Source organism: Aphis gossypii, chromosome 1 (assembly GCF_020184175.1).
Source record: "Aphis gossypii isolate Hap1 chromosome 1, ASM2018417v2, whole genome shotgun sequence".
Classification (NCBI taxonomy): Eukaryota; Metazoa; Arthropoda; class Insecta; order Hemiptera; family Aphididae; genus Aphis; species Aphis gossypii.
In genome coordinates this window covers 86569992-86589230 of record NC_065530.1, presented here as the reverse complement: position 1 = coordinate 86589230, position 19239 = coordinate 86569992, and the positions used below count along the sequence as shown (strand labels likewise).

The 19239-nt window shown below is 24.6% G+C and overlaps 1 protein-coding gene and 1 non-coding gene across 4 annotated transcripts in view; both read left to right on the top strand.

Annotated features, from left to right (window-relative positions):
- Positions 1–19239, top strand: part of LOC114131920 (rap guanine nucleotide exchange factor 4) — a 208322-nt gene that overhangs the window by 27305 nt on the left and 161778 nt on the right. For all 3 annotated transcript variants that reach the window (XM_050198449.1, XM_027997268.2, XM_050198448.1), the window contains exon 2: positions 11066–11208. In XM_050198449.1, coding sequence (XP_050054406.1) covers positions 11066–11208 — 143 coding nt within the window. The remainder of the gene's footprint in view (positions 1–11065; positions 11209–19239) is intronic.
- Positions 10096–10178, top strand: Trnal-cag (transfer RNA leucine (anticodon CAG)). Its single transcript has one exon. It is a non-coding gene; the product is annotated as a tRNA-Leu (tRNA).

The following is a 19239-nucleotide window of genomic DNA, read 5'->3' as shown; positions in this document are numbered from 1 at the left end:
CTATCATTAATTATATGGTATTTTTGTTGTAATTACAATATAATTCAATGAGCGATCAAAAAAAGAAAAAAGCATAAGGCATTTCCAATATTTCATTAAATATTTCCATATTATATTATTGTGTTTGGTTACAACAAATCAACATATATATTATTTATGTATTATTTTTTGTTTCTAATAATTAAATATAAACCATTTAGTATTTTAGATAGTTCCGGTCATCTAAACTTTTTAACATTTGGAGTAAAGATAAATATAAATAATATCAAATAGATTGAACATTTAATTGTTTTGATGACTTACTTTATATTTATATTTTGAGAAATTTTAAAAATATGATAGTATAGGTAACTATTATATAAAAGAAATTATAAATACAGCCTTGCCAAGTTGTTCAATGATATTTGAGTCTCTTAGATATTAACGGCAACTTTTTCTTATCTCACTTGACATTCTATACTCATTATTAGGAAATCTAAAGTTCAAATATAAAATACCACGGGAAACTAGGTACGTGTTATAAGACCCTAGATTTTCAAATTTATGTTCAAATTTCTTTAGAAAAACAAAAATCACAATAATGTACTTAGTTCTATCATTTTATGTATTGTCTTCTGAAACATAATTTTTTTAGTTTTAAAAGTAAATGTAGTATATTCTTATATTATAATGATTAGAGAATGGTGAATTAATGAACTAATTTAAACTAATTAAAATTATTTTTCCATATTATACATAACAACTCTAATACATCACTTTACCAGAATCAATATTTTTAAATATAAATAATTTATAATTTAAAATTACGACAAATCTAATTGTCTAATATGTATGTTACAAATATATTCGAGCAACTAAGTGAACGTATGTAATTAAATTAAAATAACGTTGAAAAAACAATCATTATCATTATTATTATTATAATTTAAGAGCCATTATTTACAGATGATCAAGAAATTAATATGTGAAAAATTAACTATTTATGAAGTTGAATTAATTGATTCCACTTAAATTCCACTTATTAAATTAAAATATCATACTATTTAACTTTCAAAGTTATGAAAGACAGCATTAAAGAATTAATTTTAAATCGCGGTTTGGTTTTCATATCCTACCATGACAAAATGACATTAGTGTTGAAAGGTACTTCAATGATTTTATTAAATCGTAAGGAACTAAAATATCTTTCAACAGTCATAATATTGTTTTGTTTTAAAATATTATTGAATATAGTTGTTCTTAAAACAATTCAAAAATAAACTATCACAATTTTAATATAGGTACGTTTGTCCTACTTATTAATGATTTTTATAGTTTATTTTTATTACTTGGAGTAATATCTTTTTCTATAAATACTTAGTAGTAATACGTTAAATTGGACTATTGTTTTTCAAAAAACGCATTTATATATTATATCGTATATTTTATTATTTTTGTTAACTCATATAAAAAAATTATAAATATTAAAAATTAGTACGAGGATATCTTATGATTATATTAATTTTTCAAATTGACGATTAAATGCATTTATTAATATAAAACAATCAAAAAACTTTTGCATATTCGATAAAAAAAATATTCAAAATTTAAACTTTTGATACGCGAGTATAAAATAAAAATTAAGTCAAATATATTTTATAAATTATGAAATTTTACAAATTATTTTTTAGTTAAAAATGCATTATATTTTAAATTTCAGCAGATCTTGAAATGCAATACAAGGTTCCTTATTAGTATGTTTTAATAGCAAATTAGTAGTATTAAAAAAAATATTTAACGTTTTTTTTGTTTTGTTTTTTGGACATTAATAATTGAAGTTCATATTATTCTATTTACAGATACATCGGTATTAATGTATAGATAATAGTCAACCAATTAATTAACAATAAATAAATATATATACATTAATTTTGAAAAATTAGTTTAAATTACAATATCACTATATTAATATGTATAATAAAATAATGAAATAGGTGTTCTTTAGAATAGTGACTGATTTACTATTTTCCCTCGTACGCTTTCTTCGTTTCCAATGATTTATCGTGGAATTTAAATTTAACACATCCGTTACAATCACCTACTCGAGGTACTCTCAAAACAGACTCGTATACAATATATTACCTTTCTAGGTTTTTTTTGCTGTTTTTACTTACTTTTATTTTATATAGTGTACCATATATTTGTGTACGAAAAATCTTCTCCAAATTTTGTATTTATTTCTAAATCGTCTATCATTGTTATAAATTACATATTAATCATTATATTATGCAGAAATCATTATTATAATTTACAAAAACATTTTCTTATGGTTCAAGTAATTTAAATTGATGAAGGCTATTTATAATCATTATCTAATATTTAAAGTTATAAGCATTTAGACATCGATTAATTTATTATTATGTAATAATCGTATTGTTTAAGTGTGGAACAAATATAAGTCATTAAAGTTTATTATCTATTTTGAATTAATATGATTTTATAAAGAGATGTACGTACTTAATAACAACGGTTATTTATTTCATTTAAAGTCAAAAATGTTTTTTATATTATAGATTCTTAAAACTCTACTATCACGTCTTATACTGTCATTTTCTATATAAAATATAATTTTTCAAAATACCTATGTACTCTGATTTTAAATTATTTATACAACGAACATGTAGAATACAATGTAAATATTTTAAATTACATTATATGTTATAAACGCTGATATAACCGTATTTTTTATTCAGAATTGTTGTACAATAACATTGTATAACATTAAAAATATTTATTTGCATTGACTTATTTAATCATTATACTTAATTGCATTGAAAATTTTAGAAAAACAATCTGCTTTGGAGTATGCAATTGAAGATGTATATTTAAATAGCAGAAACTTAATAATTTATGACGATTTAAGTTGTAAAACTTATAACTGTTATGTTGTAATGTGACTTCAAAGTGTAATTATGTAAAATATACATATTTTAAAGAACGCATATATTTACGGAGAAAACTAGTACTGGTTAGTGGTAAAAAAATCGCCTCGGCACAGGAAGTGTATAGTAGTGTGTCGAGGTGATGGGTGGTAATAGGTATTACGGTTTCATTACAACGTGGTCCAATGGATTATGTACGAGTAGCTTAGGGCTTTTATCGATTGATATTATGACGTTGTATTGTTCCTAGAGGGCATTTGCCGATGTAAATACGTGCAGGGTGAGAGTAGTCGTTCTACACACAGGTGTGTACTCGCGTATGTCGTTGTATTATAGTTGTTTTAACGGTTTGCGTGCGTGATCATGACTGTGAAACAAACAGACGAATCCTACGTTCAATACAAATTCGAGAGATGCGTGTGTCAACTCCACACGTCCCTGTAGTCATATACATCTAGAAATACTGGGAAGGAGATGAGATTTATAAATGAAACAGTGACCGTGAAGGCCAGTGAAAAAACGATGTAAAATACGTATACGTATTTGTATATCTATGATAGTCGAATAAATATATAAATTAAATACTCGTAGTTTTAAAAAATCGATAAATCATAAAACCATATAAAATATTGTAACTAATGAATGAGAAATATATATCGGAATATTTTAAATAGTTTTAAGCATTTTTTATCTTCATATTTCATCAAGTTGATGTACTTTCATTTGCACGTAAAAAATAATCTAGACAAATATAAAACTATATCTTTTCCCTAAACATTTTCTTCTAATAAAACCATACCTAGCCAATTAGCTTATCGTTCATTATAAATTGGTTTTGAAGCCTATTTTTCTATTATAAATATATCTACCTAAAGATTATTTATTTTGGACCGCTTGCGATCTACATGGTATAATACATTCCCCTATTATATGTATAATATATATGTTTCGGATCAGATATAACCGTTATTGACTTTAAAGTTGACTGAAGACAAGGTCATATTATTTGAGTCCACAAAAATTCAATTACGTACTGCTGCATCGGACTTACAAAATCATTCTGATCTAAATGACTGGTTGGAATATATAATGGAATTTCAAAGTAAATCAACAAGTTTCCTTATATTAAATCAACTCTTACAGAAAGCAGTTTTCTAATTTTTATCTAGATCTACATAGTCCAACTACTCCAACTTATAGATGGTTTCAGAAAATTATTCAAAAAGTATTATCACAAACCTCGAAATTATTTCTTAAATTATTATTTTTTACACACAATGAAATTTTAAAAATATCTAGGTTAATTTTCAACTATTTTAATAATCATTATCATAATTTTTGTCGTTAATCATTTTTTAATTTAGTTAAAATGTACGACTTCAATAATATATTACAAGATTTTTTTTATAAGCGTTTGGTTTTCAATATTCATTATTCACATCAAAATTATAAAAATTTGAAAATTATTTTGTAGGTTGTTAAAAGTTCATATATTTTTTTAAAAAAAATTAAATTTTAACAATTTAACTGTGCTTGATATTTATTATACAGGCATACATTAAAATGAGTTACCTGGTTTATGATATTGTTATTACACGGTTATACCTAACAATAGGTACAAAGGTACATGTTTTTAATGCTTAGAAATATATTTTTTTTCCAGATCATCTTTATCCTTTATTTTTAAATTTTAAATACTCGAGGGTTTTAATCATATAGTATCACAATCATGCTATTTACTTTTCGTTAAATAATTCATATCATTAATGATATACATATTCTGTTTGATACTCGCAAAAATAAACATTTTTTTTTTTTTTTAGAAAATAAAGAAAAACAGAATATATGAGATGGATTATTTAATTTATTGTTTTAAACAGATTCTAGTTACATAGTGTACTTACTTCTTAGTATGGTTTGTTTGGTATAACATTACCGCGTGGCAGTTCTTAATTATAGTTGTTTTCTCTTAAATGACTAATGAGATAGCTACATAAATAATACCGCGACCACAGGTAATGGATATGCATACAAATGCATGTAAAATATATTTGTAAGGGTTATTTATATACACGATAATATGGTAATAAATAAATTTGTTACATCAGATAGGTACTTAATTAAAACAACGCATTATGTTTTGCATAGTTATTAAATTTATATAAATTGTTTATAAAATAAATATAAAGTATACTTTTATAGAATTATAGCTACATATTACATAAACTTTTATAAAGGAAGTATAACATAAGTTATATTATATAAATCATTATCTCAATCGCATGATGTGAATCGTCAACGTCTTCAATTTCCTCTATTAATTGTTTATCTATTAATTTCTCAATATATTTCATTTATTACTATTTTTTTTTCTCTTAGTTATTAATTTAATGCCATGTATAGTATGGGGGTTTTTTATTATTACATTATGCACTTCATAATAAACTTGTTTTAATAATGTGGTTTTGCGTGAAGTGAATAATAAATAAATAAATATATAAATAATATTTTTTCACGTTATTTTTAGCACAAAAATGTGCAATGAAAGAGTTCTCTTCTTTTACCTTTTAATTAATTTCTTATGCTATTATAAAACGTAATTTACCAACATATCATAATATGTAATTATATATTTTATGAACTACGATATTTTTGTATACTTAAATGAAGTTAAGGAACTGTAAAGGTAAAAATAAAATAGAAAGAATAATAATTAAATAAAAATAAAAATGCATAATTTTAGTACATTTAACCACCTTGGCACTCAATAACGAGGTAAACTATTAAAAATGTATGTGTATTTATATAAATATTTAAAATGTGTAAACCTATTATATTTTATTATAATGTTAAAATAATGTGTGATCAACAATGTATTTTATAGCACTAGACAATCACTCCATTCAATGTTTAGAATAAACCATAGGATTATTATTATTTAAAGCTAGACGTTGGTATGAAATTATTATAAAAATAGAAGTATAGGATATAATGAATATATGAATATAAAAATGGGTTCATGGCTAGTTCGTGAGGCATGAACATGACATCATAAATTTGTTTTTCTCGGCTTTATTCAAATGCCGTACTCAACATTTTCGATCGGTAAGGTAGGCATGGTATACACTAAAGGAAATTCGCTTGGTCATACTTCGTCTGTACATTAAATAATTACCTTTTTTTTTATGGTAGAAAATCGCCAGAATAGGAGAGGTACTTCACCCTTGCGGGTCGTCCGTCTCTCTTATCTGACATCATTTATTGTTCGTAATATATATATATAATAATAATAACTAAACAGTCACATAAATTCAATTACAATCTCTGAGGCACCTACTTCTCAGTAATTTTTTGCCTTCGGTTTACATAAAGTTAGCTCAACTAATTACTACACTGTTTGTCTCTTTCGTTGTCTCTCTTCTTCTTCCTTGATACTTAATATTTCATGTACATATTCATTGACTGTTTTCCATTTTTCACAGCTTTGTAGCATGTGAACCATAATACTTTCTGGCTCCAATTCACTGCCCAATTTATCGTCTAATGTCTTTCTTAGTCTCCACTATCTATCGCAACAAAACTGAGAGTGCTCAACGTCGTATATTTGGCAATTGCGATACAGGCACTTTGGGTTATCCAATCTGTTAAATCTATGAAGATATGCTGGGAAACATCCAAGTCCCGTAAGCATATGTGTCATATGAAAATTTACACTTCCGAACTGCCTTGATGCCCAAGCTTAAATATTCCTAATTAGCTACCACGTCCATCGCCTTGAAGTTCCCGCGTCCTATTTCTCTTGCCACTTCTTTAATAGTTCTTTTCTGGCCATCTTTTTGAGTTCATTAAAGTCCCCATCTCTTCTGTTGAGATAGTTTTGTTTCCGCTTACAGGCTAATAGATCAATTGGTGGAACGCTCGCAACAGCAAGAATTGCCTGTGTGGACACCGTTCTATAGGTGCATGACACTCGGAGTGCAATTCTTCGTTGCGGCTTTTCAATAATGTTTAGTTTGGTGTGGCATTCTAACGCCGTTGACCATATTTATGCTGCGTATAATAACTGGTTCATAACCACTGACATCAGTATTTGTCGTTTCTTTTGAGTAGGACCATTCATATTTGGCATTAATCTTGAAAGTGCTGCAACTGTAGCAATTACCTTGTTGCTTGTGGTTACTAGATGTCTTTTGTAGCCTATAGCTTTTCACTCATCGTCATTCCTAAATATTTTGTTACCGTTTTAATCTTCAGTTCTATGCTTAGAGTAATTATTAAATAATTACCTATATACATATTGTATAAGTAAAAATCGATTTGGTCGAAAACGGGTTTTGAGTAAAAATTCCCGTTTTTCCTTAATTGTTTTTTGGTTTTTTCCGGTGCATTTCAAAAAATGACATCCTCAATGCATCAACTAGATTCACTTTCTAACCGGAAAAGTTACTGAAGTTGAAAATCCAAGCATTATTTTGACACGTTCTCGTGTACCCAGACACATAAAAAAAAAAAAAAATAAAATAAAAAAATAAAAACACACAACATTGTAAAATAAATACATTCATCGCTCCGCTCAGAATCTAATGATTATAGATGGAAATATGATAATCAATAATGTAGCATCATAAATACCACGTTGACTATGCAGAGTCTTTTAAATGTTAGCTTCATCTATATAGTATATGCAGAAAAAATGTCTTATACCTTGGAGATTATAAAAAAGAATTCATGCACAAAGTTGCCATCTCTTGCTGTGACTAACTATGCACTTTGAGAAGTATTGATAATACTATCGTCCCATCAAAATTAGAGGGCCAAAAAAAAAAAAAAAACTCTAAAACGAACTATATTATTTAAAAATTCTGAAAAAAATTTAAAATTAAATTTAAGTTTAAAAAAAAATAATAATAATTTAATAATAATCATATATAACTTAATTTTAATTGTTTTAATTTTTATTATTTAAAATCTCAATATTGATACCAAGCAATAGTAAAATGTTACAAAACGAAAATTCTGAAAAAAAGCTTAAGAGGCAATAAATCCTCGGATGCTGTCAATTTAAATATCTTGATTTTATAAGCACAAATTCTAAAATTAAAGTTATTTTTAACAATCTATGGTAACAGCTAACGGTTATATGAATTAAACATAATATGGCTTCTTCCACCGAAAATCTCGAAAAAATATAGAAACTTCCAACAACTAAATACAAATTGATCACACAATAATTGCCCACCAATACCTTATATAGTTGAAGCACTCACTATGTGTAATGTGCCTCAGTTGCGGTAACCTCTACGATAAATATATGATAACCGAATGTTTTATTTACGAGAAACAGAAGTATCCACTATTTTGTCAAAATTTCATAAACCGAACTACACAATACTACTAATTATTTTTCTTATCAATTCAAAATTCATCAAATTATTATAGCACTGTAAAAAATAAGTATAATATTTTTATATCAACAAATTCTATAGATAACAAATTTAAATTGTATGTAAATACAATTATAAACATTATTATATGACAGTCAATAGCTTTAGTAACCAAACAAAAAATACAATTATAATAATAATTAAAAATAAATAGTGTTTATAATATTTTTTGTATTATACATAGCTTAAGTTTAATTGAATAAATCTGAACGTTAATGTATAAATGTTAAAATAAATGTATTATAATTTAAACATCTTGATCTAAAAATAATAATAATAATAATAATAAAAAAATGAATTAGTCAATGAAATAAATTATATTATATCTAATTTAATATATTACAAGATACGAGGTCAAACATAAATATTAATATAACTTAACAAAATAATATAAGATTTAGTCGATTTACCTTATTTGACCTCATCATATAGTTATCTCAACATATATTTGATACCTATAAATATAATTCTATTGGAACTGATTGTTTTCGCGAAGATACTAATTCATTTGTTTGTGTTCAATTGAGAAATTTTAATTGGGTTTTATTATGAGTAGTTAATAATTAAAATATACATTATACACAGTACTTATATACAGACTACGAGTCACTGTCGTCATCTTTTTTATTGTTTTAGAATTTTAGATTCTGAGCGTAGCAAAGTTCGAATATTATTTCACAATGAAGTAACAAAAGTATATTTTGATTTCCAACTTCTATATTAGTCTTCACCAAAGATTATAGAATTCAATACAAGGTTTCATTTTAGTATTTCTTATCAGAACTTTAGGAAAAAGTTGAACTTCATTCCACAAATATTTTTTATGTTGAAATGTTGACGGACATAGTATGTTATTCACGTGTAAAATATCTAACAATTTCTAATCAAATAATCTTAACTTTTTGTTTTAATTCAAAACTTATTATTCATGCTTATTTGAAATATTCTACTTTTATTTAAATTAAAAATATTTAGACCCAATACTCCACAAAAAATTAGCTATCTATAGCTATGCTTATACTTATGCAGATACCACATTGGTATCGGTATGAAATTAATTATTATCAGAACACGTCTTCATATTATAATTTAATACCTCCAGTTTCATCGAAATAACTGATAATTGTTTTTCTACTATACGTATATAATAATATATTATTAGGTATATAGGTATAGGTACTAGGTATCTGTACGAAAACAAAATAATCAATGAAAGCTAATCGACTGAAATGTATCACATTACATTACACGTTATTAGGTTAAAAGTGTTAAAACCATATTTTTCTTGTCTGTTGACTACTAAAGATTATTAATGTACTTATTGAACTTTTGAAAATGATAAAAGCGCAATTAAATTATATGTTTAATTAATATTGTCATAATATTGTTTTTAGTCATGTTTACGTTTACCTAAAACTTACATTATTTTTCATACATATTATTACCAATTAATTTAATATAGGTATAGGTTCCTACAAAGTATCTAGGCATCAAGTACAATTTATAGGTACTAGTATGCCATTCGGTACCTAATTATAATAATATAGATAATAGTATTATTTTATCAATTTAATTTATCCAAATTCTATTTGTATCTTATTCTATTGTTTTAAATGTACTTTTAATGTAATATATTAAAATTTGTTACAATTTTTTAGCACATAGGTAGATCTATTTATAAATTTATAGTGCTCAATTTATTCTATTATTTTTTCGATCATCTAATCAATGTCAAGGTGGCCGAGCGGTCTAAGGCGCTGCGTTCAGGTCGCAGTCCACTCTGTGGGCGTGGGTTCAAATCCCACCCTTGACAATTTTTTTTTTAAAAACCAATTTGTTTTTTGCAAAGAAAATGTTTCTTTACACTATTTAAAGAAATAAGGAAAATACCTATTATATTTACCTGGTAAAAATAACAAAATAGAAAACGCATTTTCAAAATATATAATCGATTCTAAGCCATTCGTTTTTATACCTATTTCCATGTTAGTTTTAACATTTTTTATAATTATATTGATATGATTAATTAATTTACTTAAATGAAAGTTGATAAAATGTACGTTTTTATACTAATAATTAAATATTAATAAATGCTCTTTAAAATCTATATGGATGTGTTTTACACTATATGTTTTGCATATTTTACAATACCTATTATGGTACATTATATAATATGCAATATGCTTATTAATTCTATTTTCCATGTAGGTTTGTATTATTATATTATAATTGAGATGACATTCTATGACCATAATGTCATTGATGTGATTTCAACAGTTTAATTAATTATTGTTATGCGGATAACATGTCTTAGATAGGTAGTTAGATATGAGATATGATAATTATTATGCTAAACAGTCAGTTTAAATAAATGCCTACGTTATGTTTATTATTTTATATGCATAACCTAACCATATCCTAATCGTTGTGTGAAATTAAGAAAAAACATATCTTAATTATTCGACAACCATTCGTCATCATGCTCAAAATAATAACAAAATAAAATTGAGTGTTTAACTGAAAACGGTGAAAACTATTAATTTCTTCGTAGTGCTCACACATTATTTAGTATACTTGAATAATTTAATAATAATAACATAACATCAATAGTTATGCGGTGGTTATGAACTTAAGTATGAATGTCTTGTGTTTGATAATAGTATTGCGTTTTTTTTTCATTTCATATTTTGTGTGTTTCAGGCCGTCCGACAGGAGCGTCAAAGACGTGGAGGCCATTACGTCACGACTCAGACGTGTGGATACGTTAAACCGTCTGCCCAACAACGTATTGCAACAGTTGGCATTTGTAGGCTACTACGAGGACCTGGAACGTGGCGTTATGCGTAAGTCATGTCCAAACACAGGCTTATATTTGTTGTAATGCCATAAATATAATAATAAAATAGCTGATATACTAACTTGCGAGAGGATGAAGCCGACCGTCCTTTTTCGGGTCAAGTGCTTTTGCCTTTTGGCTATGTTAGGTTTTTTTAAAAAAAAAATGTCACGTGCAGTTGATTATAATACATATAACATATGTACAAAATATAATGCAATATACTTTTTTTTTATTCATATACAATATACCATATATACCTATACCCATGTATTTGTATGCTGTTGTATTTTATAATTAAAATTATATTGAGTATAGCCGAATGTTTAACCGATTAGTTTGTAATATTATAGATTAAATGTAAAAACTACGTATTAAAATAAATGTTTAAGTATTTAAAATAAAACCTCACAATTAGGATATTGATAAGTCATAAAACATAATATTTTGGTATAACCTATGTATTATTTTGCACTAGGTAACAATATAAAAATGCAAAGTATGTACAATTTTATCTACCCTAATTATCATATACCTACACTTGAACACTTGTAAAATATTTTACTTATAAACGACTTAAATAAATTTGAAATTATAACAAAATTATTATATACTTATATATCGTATATTATAACTTTATTAATAAAAACCCAACATTAAATGTCATAAATTTTATGTTTCACGTTTTATTTAAACGCAATATGGCTGTTGGCTCGAGTTTGTGGACCACAAAATATATATAATTTCACTATCCCACAACGGTTTTGTAGTATGTACGCGTTTAAGTTTAAATATTCAAACAATCTACCGCAACAAGGAATGCGGCTCAGGTGCGAACCGTGTATGCATTTTTCAAAATCATTTGTTTCATTACATATATATCTGTGTTTTACGTATCTGCATAGATATATTTTGGATGACCGCAAACGATGCGGCTAAGGTGTTGTTGTCTATATACGTACGATTTATCGAATAGGTTAATTATCGAAAATATTTCAAATTTATGTAACTAACTATTTAAAGTGAGGTATCTTTATAAATATATTGAAATAGTGTTCAAATTCTTTGTGATAAAGATTCCCCTAGAATATACTATATCTTTCAAAGATTAACGTGTGCCAATGTGCCATGTATGTTATTATATGAATTATTAAATAAATTATATAATCAGTTGCTATAATCATAATAATAAAAATTTTAAGAAAAAAAAATATTCAAGTATAGGGTGTATAATATATATTATGTCGAGTGTATATTGTCATTGAGTATAGGTTACTGTAATATATGTGTTGATTTTGAATTCATGATACATTATTTTATTGAAAAACGATACTATGAGGAGACTTATTATAGGTCTGTTTGCTTATGATTTGAATACTTGAATTTTAACTTTTCTAACGATATTATATAAATTTGTATTGATATTAGTAATTCAATTTATTTTTCGAAAATAATATAATACGTTGAACTAACTTTTTTACAAAAATAAATTGTGTACATCATATAATATTTATTAGGTATATTATTAATTAATATAACATTATATAAGATTATTATCTTAAGTAATAATTAAATTACTACATTATTATTAACTATTATTTTTGTACCAGATTTTAACGTAAAAGTTAATACCTACGTACAACCGAATACTGACGGTTTAAATTGGTTTGTGGTATAACTTAAGATTAATATAAATATTTTAAAAATGTCCCTGTATTTTTTTTTTTTTTTTTGTTTTTTTTTTTTCGGTTTTAGTGTATTCAAGATGTTGAGTATATAGTATCGAATATATCATATTTGTTACCAGAAACCATCTTCGAAGTGATAAACTGAATTATTTTTACTTTTTTTAAAATTATATGGATTATGGGTGATGACAGATACAAAAAAAACACTCTTGATTGGGAAATCAGTTACCTACATTCATTACTCTGCTCCAAACCTAAATAAGTTTTTATGATAACAATATATTCTAAAATAAATAAATAAAATTAAATCGTTGCTGATACCACCCTTCTCTAAGGCGTTAGTTATTTTTATACACTTGAATTTACTTATGGCTGTATCTATCAATTTAAAACGTCAAAGTAGTATTAAAATCAATGAAAAATTAACTATTAAAACAAATATCAATAGTAAGTTGATTAATTTAGGTCAAGAAAGTGAAGCCTAACGTATTAAAAATTTTATTAATACATTTTAAACAAAACTTTCTCAGTTCTATCTTCTACCTTCAGAATCGCCACTGACCATTGTTCACAAACATAAACATAATATAGGTATTTATGATATGTCAAATTATTATAGCTGATAATTTATAATTATTCTTGTATACGCACCGGTCTAAGAATATTATGCAATTCAATGTTATATCTAACCAGAAACGCAGTATTACCAGGATTTTAAAAAAACAAAAACGTGTATTGCTATAAATAGGGATGATTTGTATATTTTAGATGAATTTGAATCATATAATAACTGCTAATGGCTGTTTTGAAGTTTCGATTATGACTCCTACATCGAAGCGTGCTGTATAATATTCCTTATTTCTTCTATTTAAATATATTTATATTATTCGAACAAAATCGAAATAGATTCTCAAGATACGTTTATTTTAGTTTACTTCCTGAGGGCGTATGTCTAAAGGTTGTACCTGGATAACTGAGAAAGCACTGAAGTTGTTTGTTTATAAATTCCCATTACACACAGTTAAAAGGTTTTATATCTATTTTGTACCCCAAAGATAGATATTATAAAATATGTTTTTGTAAAAAACCGAAGTGTTTACATTTATTTTAAATAGAAAATACTCTTTAGTATTATAATGGTACTATTCATAACTAGGGTAATAAATATTGTAAGTTTCATTTTAAATTCAGAGCGGAGCGATGTATGAATTAATTTTAAAATAATTTATGTTATTTTTGACTTGATCAGATTTTCAATTTTAATATATTTTAGATAGTAAAGAAAACCTAATTAGTACTTTGAGGGTTAAAAATAAGGAAAATCGATTTTTTATTTTGTTCTAATTTAAAACAAACTGTTATTTAACATTTTCAAAATATTTTATCTTTTATAAAGCTATTTTAAACTTGTGAATAATAATAATAAAAAAAATGATTCGTATAAATACAGGTATACATATAGTTTTTTCTGTATCGATTTTAAATGTGTAGTGTAAGATAATATCTTATAAATACATTAAACAAAATGTATAATTAGTAAAGTTTGTTTAAAGAGTTGGAAACCCGGGGAAACACTAAAATGCACTCAACTAATTTACTCAAAGTACATCTTTAGTGAAAATACAAATATTAGTGTTATATGTATTGGACATTGCAAAAAAAAAAAAAATATAAATAAACAGTCGTGTGTTTATATATCATAAATATTAAATATGCATAGGTACATAAGTAAATGTAGTTCGTATAAAAGACAATTTAATCAACGAATTTTATCATAGATTATGGATGCAACGAAGAACGTATTGTTTTTGAATTATGTTTTATACTACATTATTTTTGGAGAACTTTCTATTTAAAAAAAATAAATAAAATTATACATATTATTATATTTATACATATTATTATATTTATACATATATTTATTTTACTTGCTAACATATCTGTTTTAAGATAAAATATACACGGCTATAAACTTTTATTTTATTATAACTTCTAATAAAAATTATCTTTCAAAGTTTCAATTAAATGCATTTTGGTTAATATAAATATGCAATGTGGTTTGAATAATTATCGTGAATATTAGTTTGCAACTTTATTATACAGGACGTGATGTCACTCAGTGTAACACACTAATACAGCTATATACCACGGACATACTGTTTTACCTTTATATGAAACTTACTAGTGAATTAAATATGTTTAACAATTTCATACAAGATTATTAAAGAAATTGAATGATTAAATTAAATTTTAAATACTATTAAAATATAAAAAATAAACCATTTTCTATTATTTTATTTTGGTTTTCTGTTATATTAATTTCATTTAAATAGATTAGAAAAAAGTGAACTGAAAACGAGCATTTCAAAATGCTATAAAATGTTTTAAGTAAAGAGATAATTGAATTTCTATAGTCGAGAAAACACCATGGAACATTTTATAATAATTAATGTTTCAGTATAAATTCAAATTAATTTGAATATTTATATGATACTTGAGCTAAAATAAGCATACCTACATTAAATCGTTTTAAATAATCATAAAATCGTATTATCATATTACTATTATTCGAAATAATATAATAAACTATTTAATACTTTATAACTTTAAATTCAACTTTTAATTGTTGAAAAATATTTATAATATAGAAATTAAATGTTTTTTTTATATAAATAATGTACATGGATATATTAAGTACATTTATAATATACCAAGTTAATTTTAAAACTATATACACGTTAACCTTCAGTAAATTATTATATATTCGTAACTTGTATTTTTTGAAAGAAGAATTCACTCTTGGTAATACTTCTCGTATCATAGCTTTGAGTATATTATTTAGGTTTATAGGAATACAATTTTTATTTATTTTATCAGAGGAATCAAGAAATATACAGTTCATTAAATATAACTATTTTATAAAATTTCGTTAACTATATAATAATAAATACTTATTTCATATTAAAATGAAAATATTTATATGGGTCATATTAAATGAACAAGAAAAATGGTTTTCGTTTGTTAGCTATAAAATAAATAGCTATTAAGACTAAAGTTTGATGTGAAAAATCAAACTAAGTAGTAAGTATTACATTTTTTTTCCTTAAACAAATTGTTATTATTTTCGCATACTTATTTTATTCTAATAAGTTATAATCGAATGCAACCCTTTATATTTTACTTGTAAAACAACAATATATGATATTAAAATTAACTTCCCTATTCATTGTTCCATTAAATCAATAAGTATATTCTTGTTACACAAATATACAGCTCTAGAGATAACCAAAATCAAGTATGTATTGTGTAGAATGAATTGTGAATGGTCTTAAAATTAGAAGTGCATTGTGTCTTGTAAAATAAAGGTAATGGAAGATTTTGAGCGAATTTAATGTGACTTCTGGGGTATTAAATTGTGTAAGTACAAATGGGCCATTGTGTTTTTTTAGTTTTAATATAATTATAAATATTTTATTACACTACTATTATGTATTGCATATAATATGCATAATATATAGTAGTTTAATATACGTAACAAATTGGGACTATTTCAAATGGTCGACATGGAATTTTTATTTGAATATCATACTAACTCTCCAATATTATGTGATATGTGTATAAACTGAATTATAAAATGAATGACACAAACAAAACGTAGATAAATTACCTCCAAAAAGTTTCATAAATAATCGTTTTATTTTTTAATATTTTTGTAGATATGATGACATTTTTTAGTTATTATTACACTAAATTTTTATTGTGTTCTTAGAATACATGGCATATAATTTTTGAACGAATATAAGTATTTTGTATTCACATAGATCTAAGATGTCAATATTGACTCAATGTATTAAGATTATATGTACCTACCATATATTTATATCAAAGCATAAACAATAATTATAATTCCACAAATATCTAGAAACTTATATAACTATTTAATATATAGTATATAGTATTTAAAATCTTTATCATAAATCATCATACACAATTTTATTCATTTAAAATGTAAAAGTCGTTTAATGTAATGTTTGATTATTATTTATTATTAATCGTTTTAATATTATTAAATAGTTACATGCTATGTTGTTAGATAATATGAAAACTTAAGATAAATCAAAGTAGTTGTATATATTTTGAATTTATGATAAATAATATGTATTTTACACTGTTTTCTTCATACATAAATCAAAAAAAATATTACTTACGTATAGGTAGATATTTTTTTTTTAAAAACGAATATAAAATCACAATATGACGTACGAGTAAAATTAAATTAATTAATTAAAAATTATTAATAAAATATTAAAATGAATAGAGGAAATATTACCTCACATAATACAAAAACCTATGTTTTTGTTTTATAAAATAATAATAGGTATACAAATAGTTACAATGTGCATAAATAAAAAATAGATTGAATTCATGATTTATATTTAATGTATATTGGTAGTTGGTACTTATTTTGATATTATTTGTCATTTAGTATTTGCATCTATGTTCAATTTTATTAAGAATATTTATTAAAATATGTTTTTTAGTTTTTAAGAATTTAAAAAGTATACCTATTAAATTGAAAGTTGCGTGATCAGTTTTAAAATTATAATGTATTGTTGTTTAGAATTATTATTTTATTTTATGGATAATTGGCATAATGCATAATAAATATTAGTGTAAACTGTAAATAATTAAATAGATTTTCTATACAATTATCTAAATATTATTTCAATTTGTTTGACTGGTTTCAATTTTCATTCCATTGTACAACAATAGTTCTATAAATTAGCATTTATATAAAATAATCAGCAGTATGTATTATGTACATACATATTGAATAATTGAACCATGTATTATTTTAGCGTTTTGGCTTGTGACACCAACTAATATATGTATTTGTTCAACTTACAAACAATACAAATAAATAACGCGTGCCTGTTTAATATACATAGAATTAATATACATTGAATTAAGAAAAAACGTATAGGTTATTGTTTTCTAAGTATATTATTTTTTTTTAATAAAGTCCAAAGAATGTAATAGGATATAATGATAAACGTTATTATAATGTTTGATGTTTAATATTTTGATTTTTTTATACGAGTAGTTAGTAAAATATATAATATTATACAGTACCTATATACTTTTAAAATATATTATAACACTATTCATTGTTTTTCGGGTCAAAAACGTGATTAGGATATTTTCGAGTACCATTTGTGCTTTTTAGGGTTGTAACGACCCTTCATGACTGTTAGGATACTCAGGCGTGATCTGGAGAGCATTGTTGGAGAATAGGTACCGGTCGCAAAAGTTATTACAGTCCAACGATTTTGTTTGTCTGTAAAAGTAAAAGTTTATATGGTCCAACAAGTTGGTTTTATAGCCTATACCTTTAAAGAATACTATATATTTACGTTACCTAAAAGATGTTTTACTATGTTCATAATATATTATGTTACGTACCTAAATGGAAAATTGGTAACTGTTAGAAATTGCCGGTCAATGTTTACAAATGCCCTTTACAGTTGGTTAAAACCAAAATTGTCTTAAATTATTCACACACTGTGTACAATGTTTGTTTATCTTTGGAGAAAATAGATAAATTATTTGGTTTCACCAAGTTTATAATAATGCTTATAATATACAAACCAGATATATCATATATTATCGAATGAATTGTGTAATAGTTCTATTTCTTATAGCAAACTGATAAATCTATTACAAGTGACAGAGATGTACTATCAATAATTAACTTAACTCGTATAGTACATCGTTGGTAATTGTGTTTTATTATTGGTTATATATATATATATTTTTTTTTTTGAGTTAAATAGACTTTAAGTGTGTAAATTGAAATTACTTTTAATATTAAAAATTTTACATTGAAAATTACTCTCGAAATTAGGGGTCGTCAGTAAGATCAAAACATGGTGTAGATAATTTTCTAAGTACCTATTTGGTTACAAAGTAATAAGAGGTAAAAATTGAGTGAAGTGTTAAAATATGAACAGATGATGAAAAATAGACCACAATATGAATTATGGAAATTATGTGACTCAGTGTTACGAGGGAAATTAATGTTCCAAATTCCAATAAATAAATTAGAATTCCTATTTTTTTAATATATTTTTTAATTATGCATCAATATATGTTTATATTTCCCAAGACCACTTGTGCATCATACTTTATTAAATACCTACGTCACTTTTTATTTTTTAAACATCATGATTCGCTAATAGAACATATTACTTAACGCCATTTAAATAGTTTAATTTTTAGAAGCAAGTGGTAGTGAAATTTGTAGTATGATTACGCATTTCAATTAATTGCTTAGGAAATGTTCAATTGCT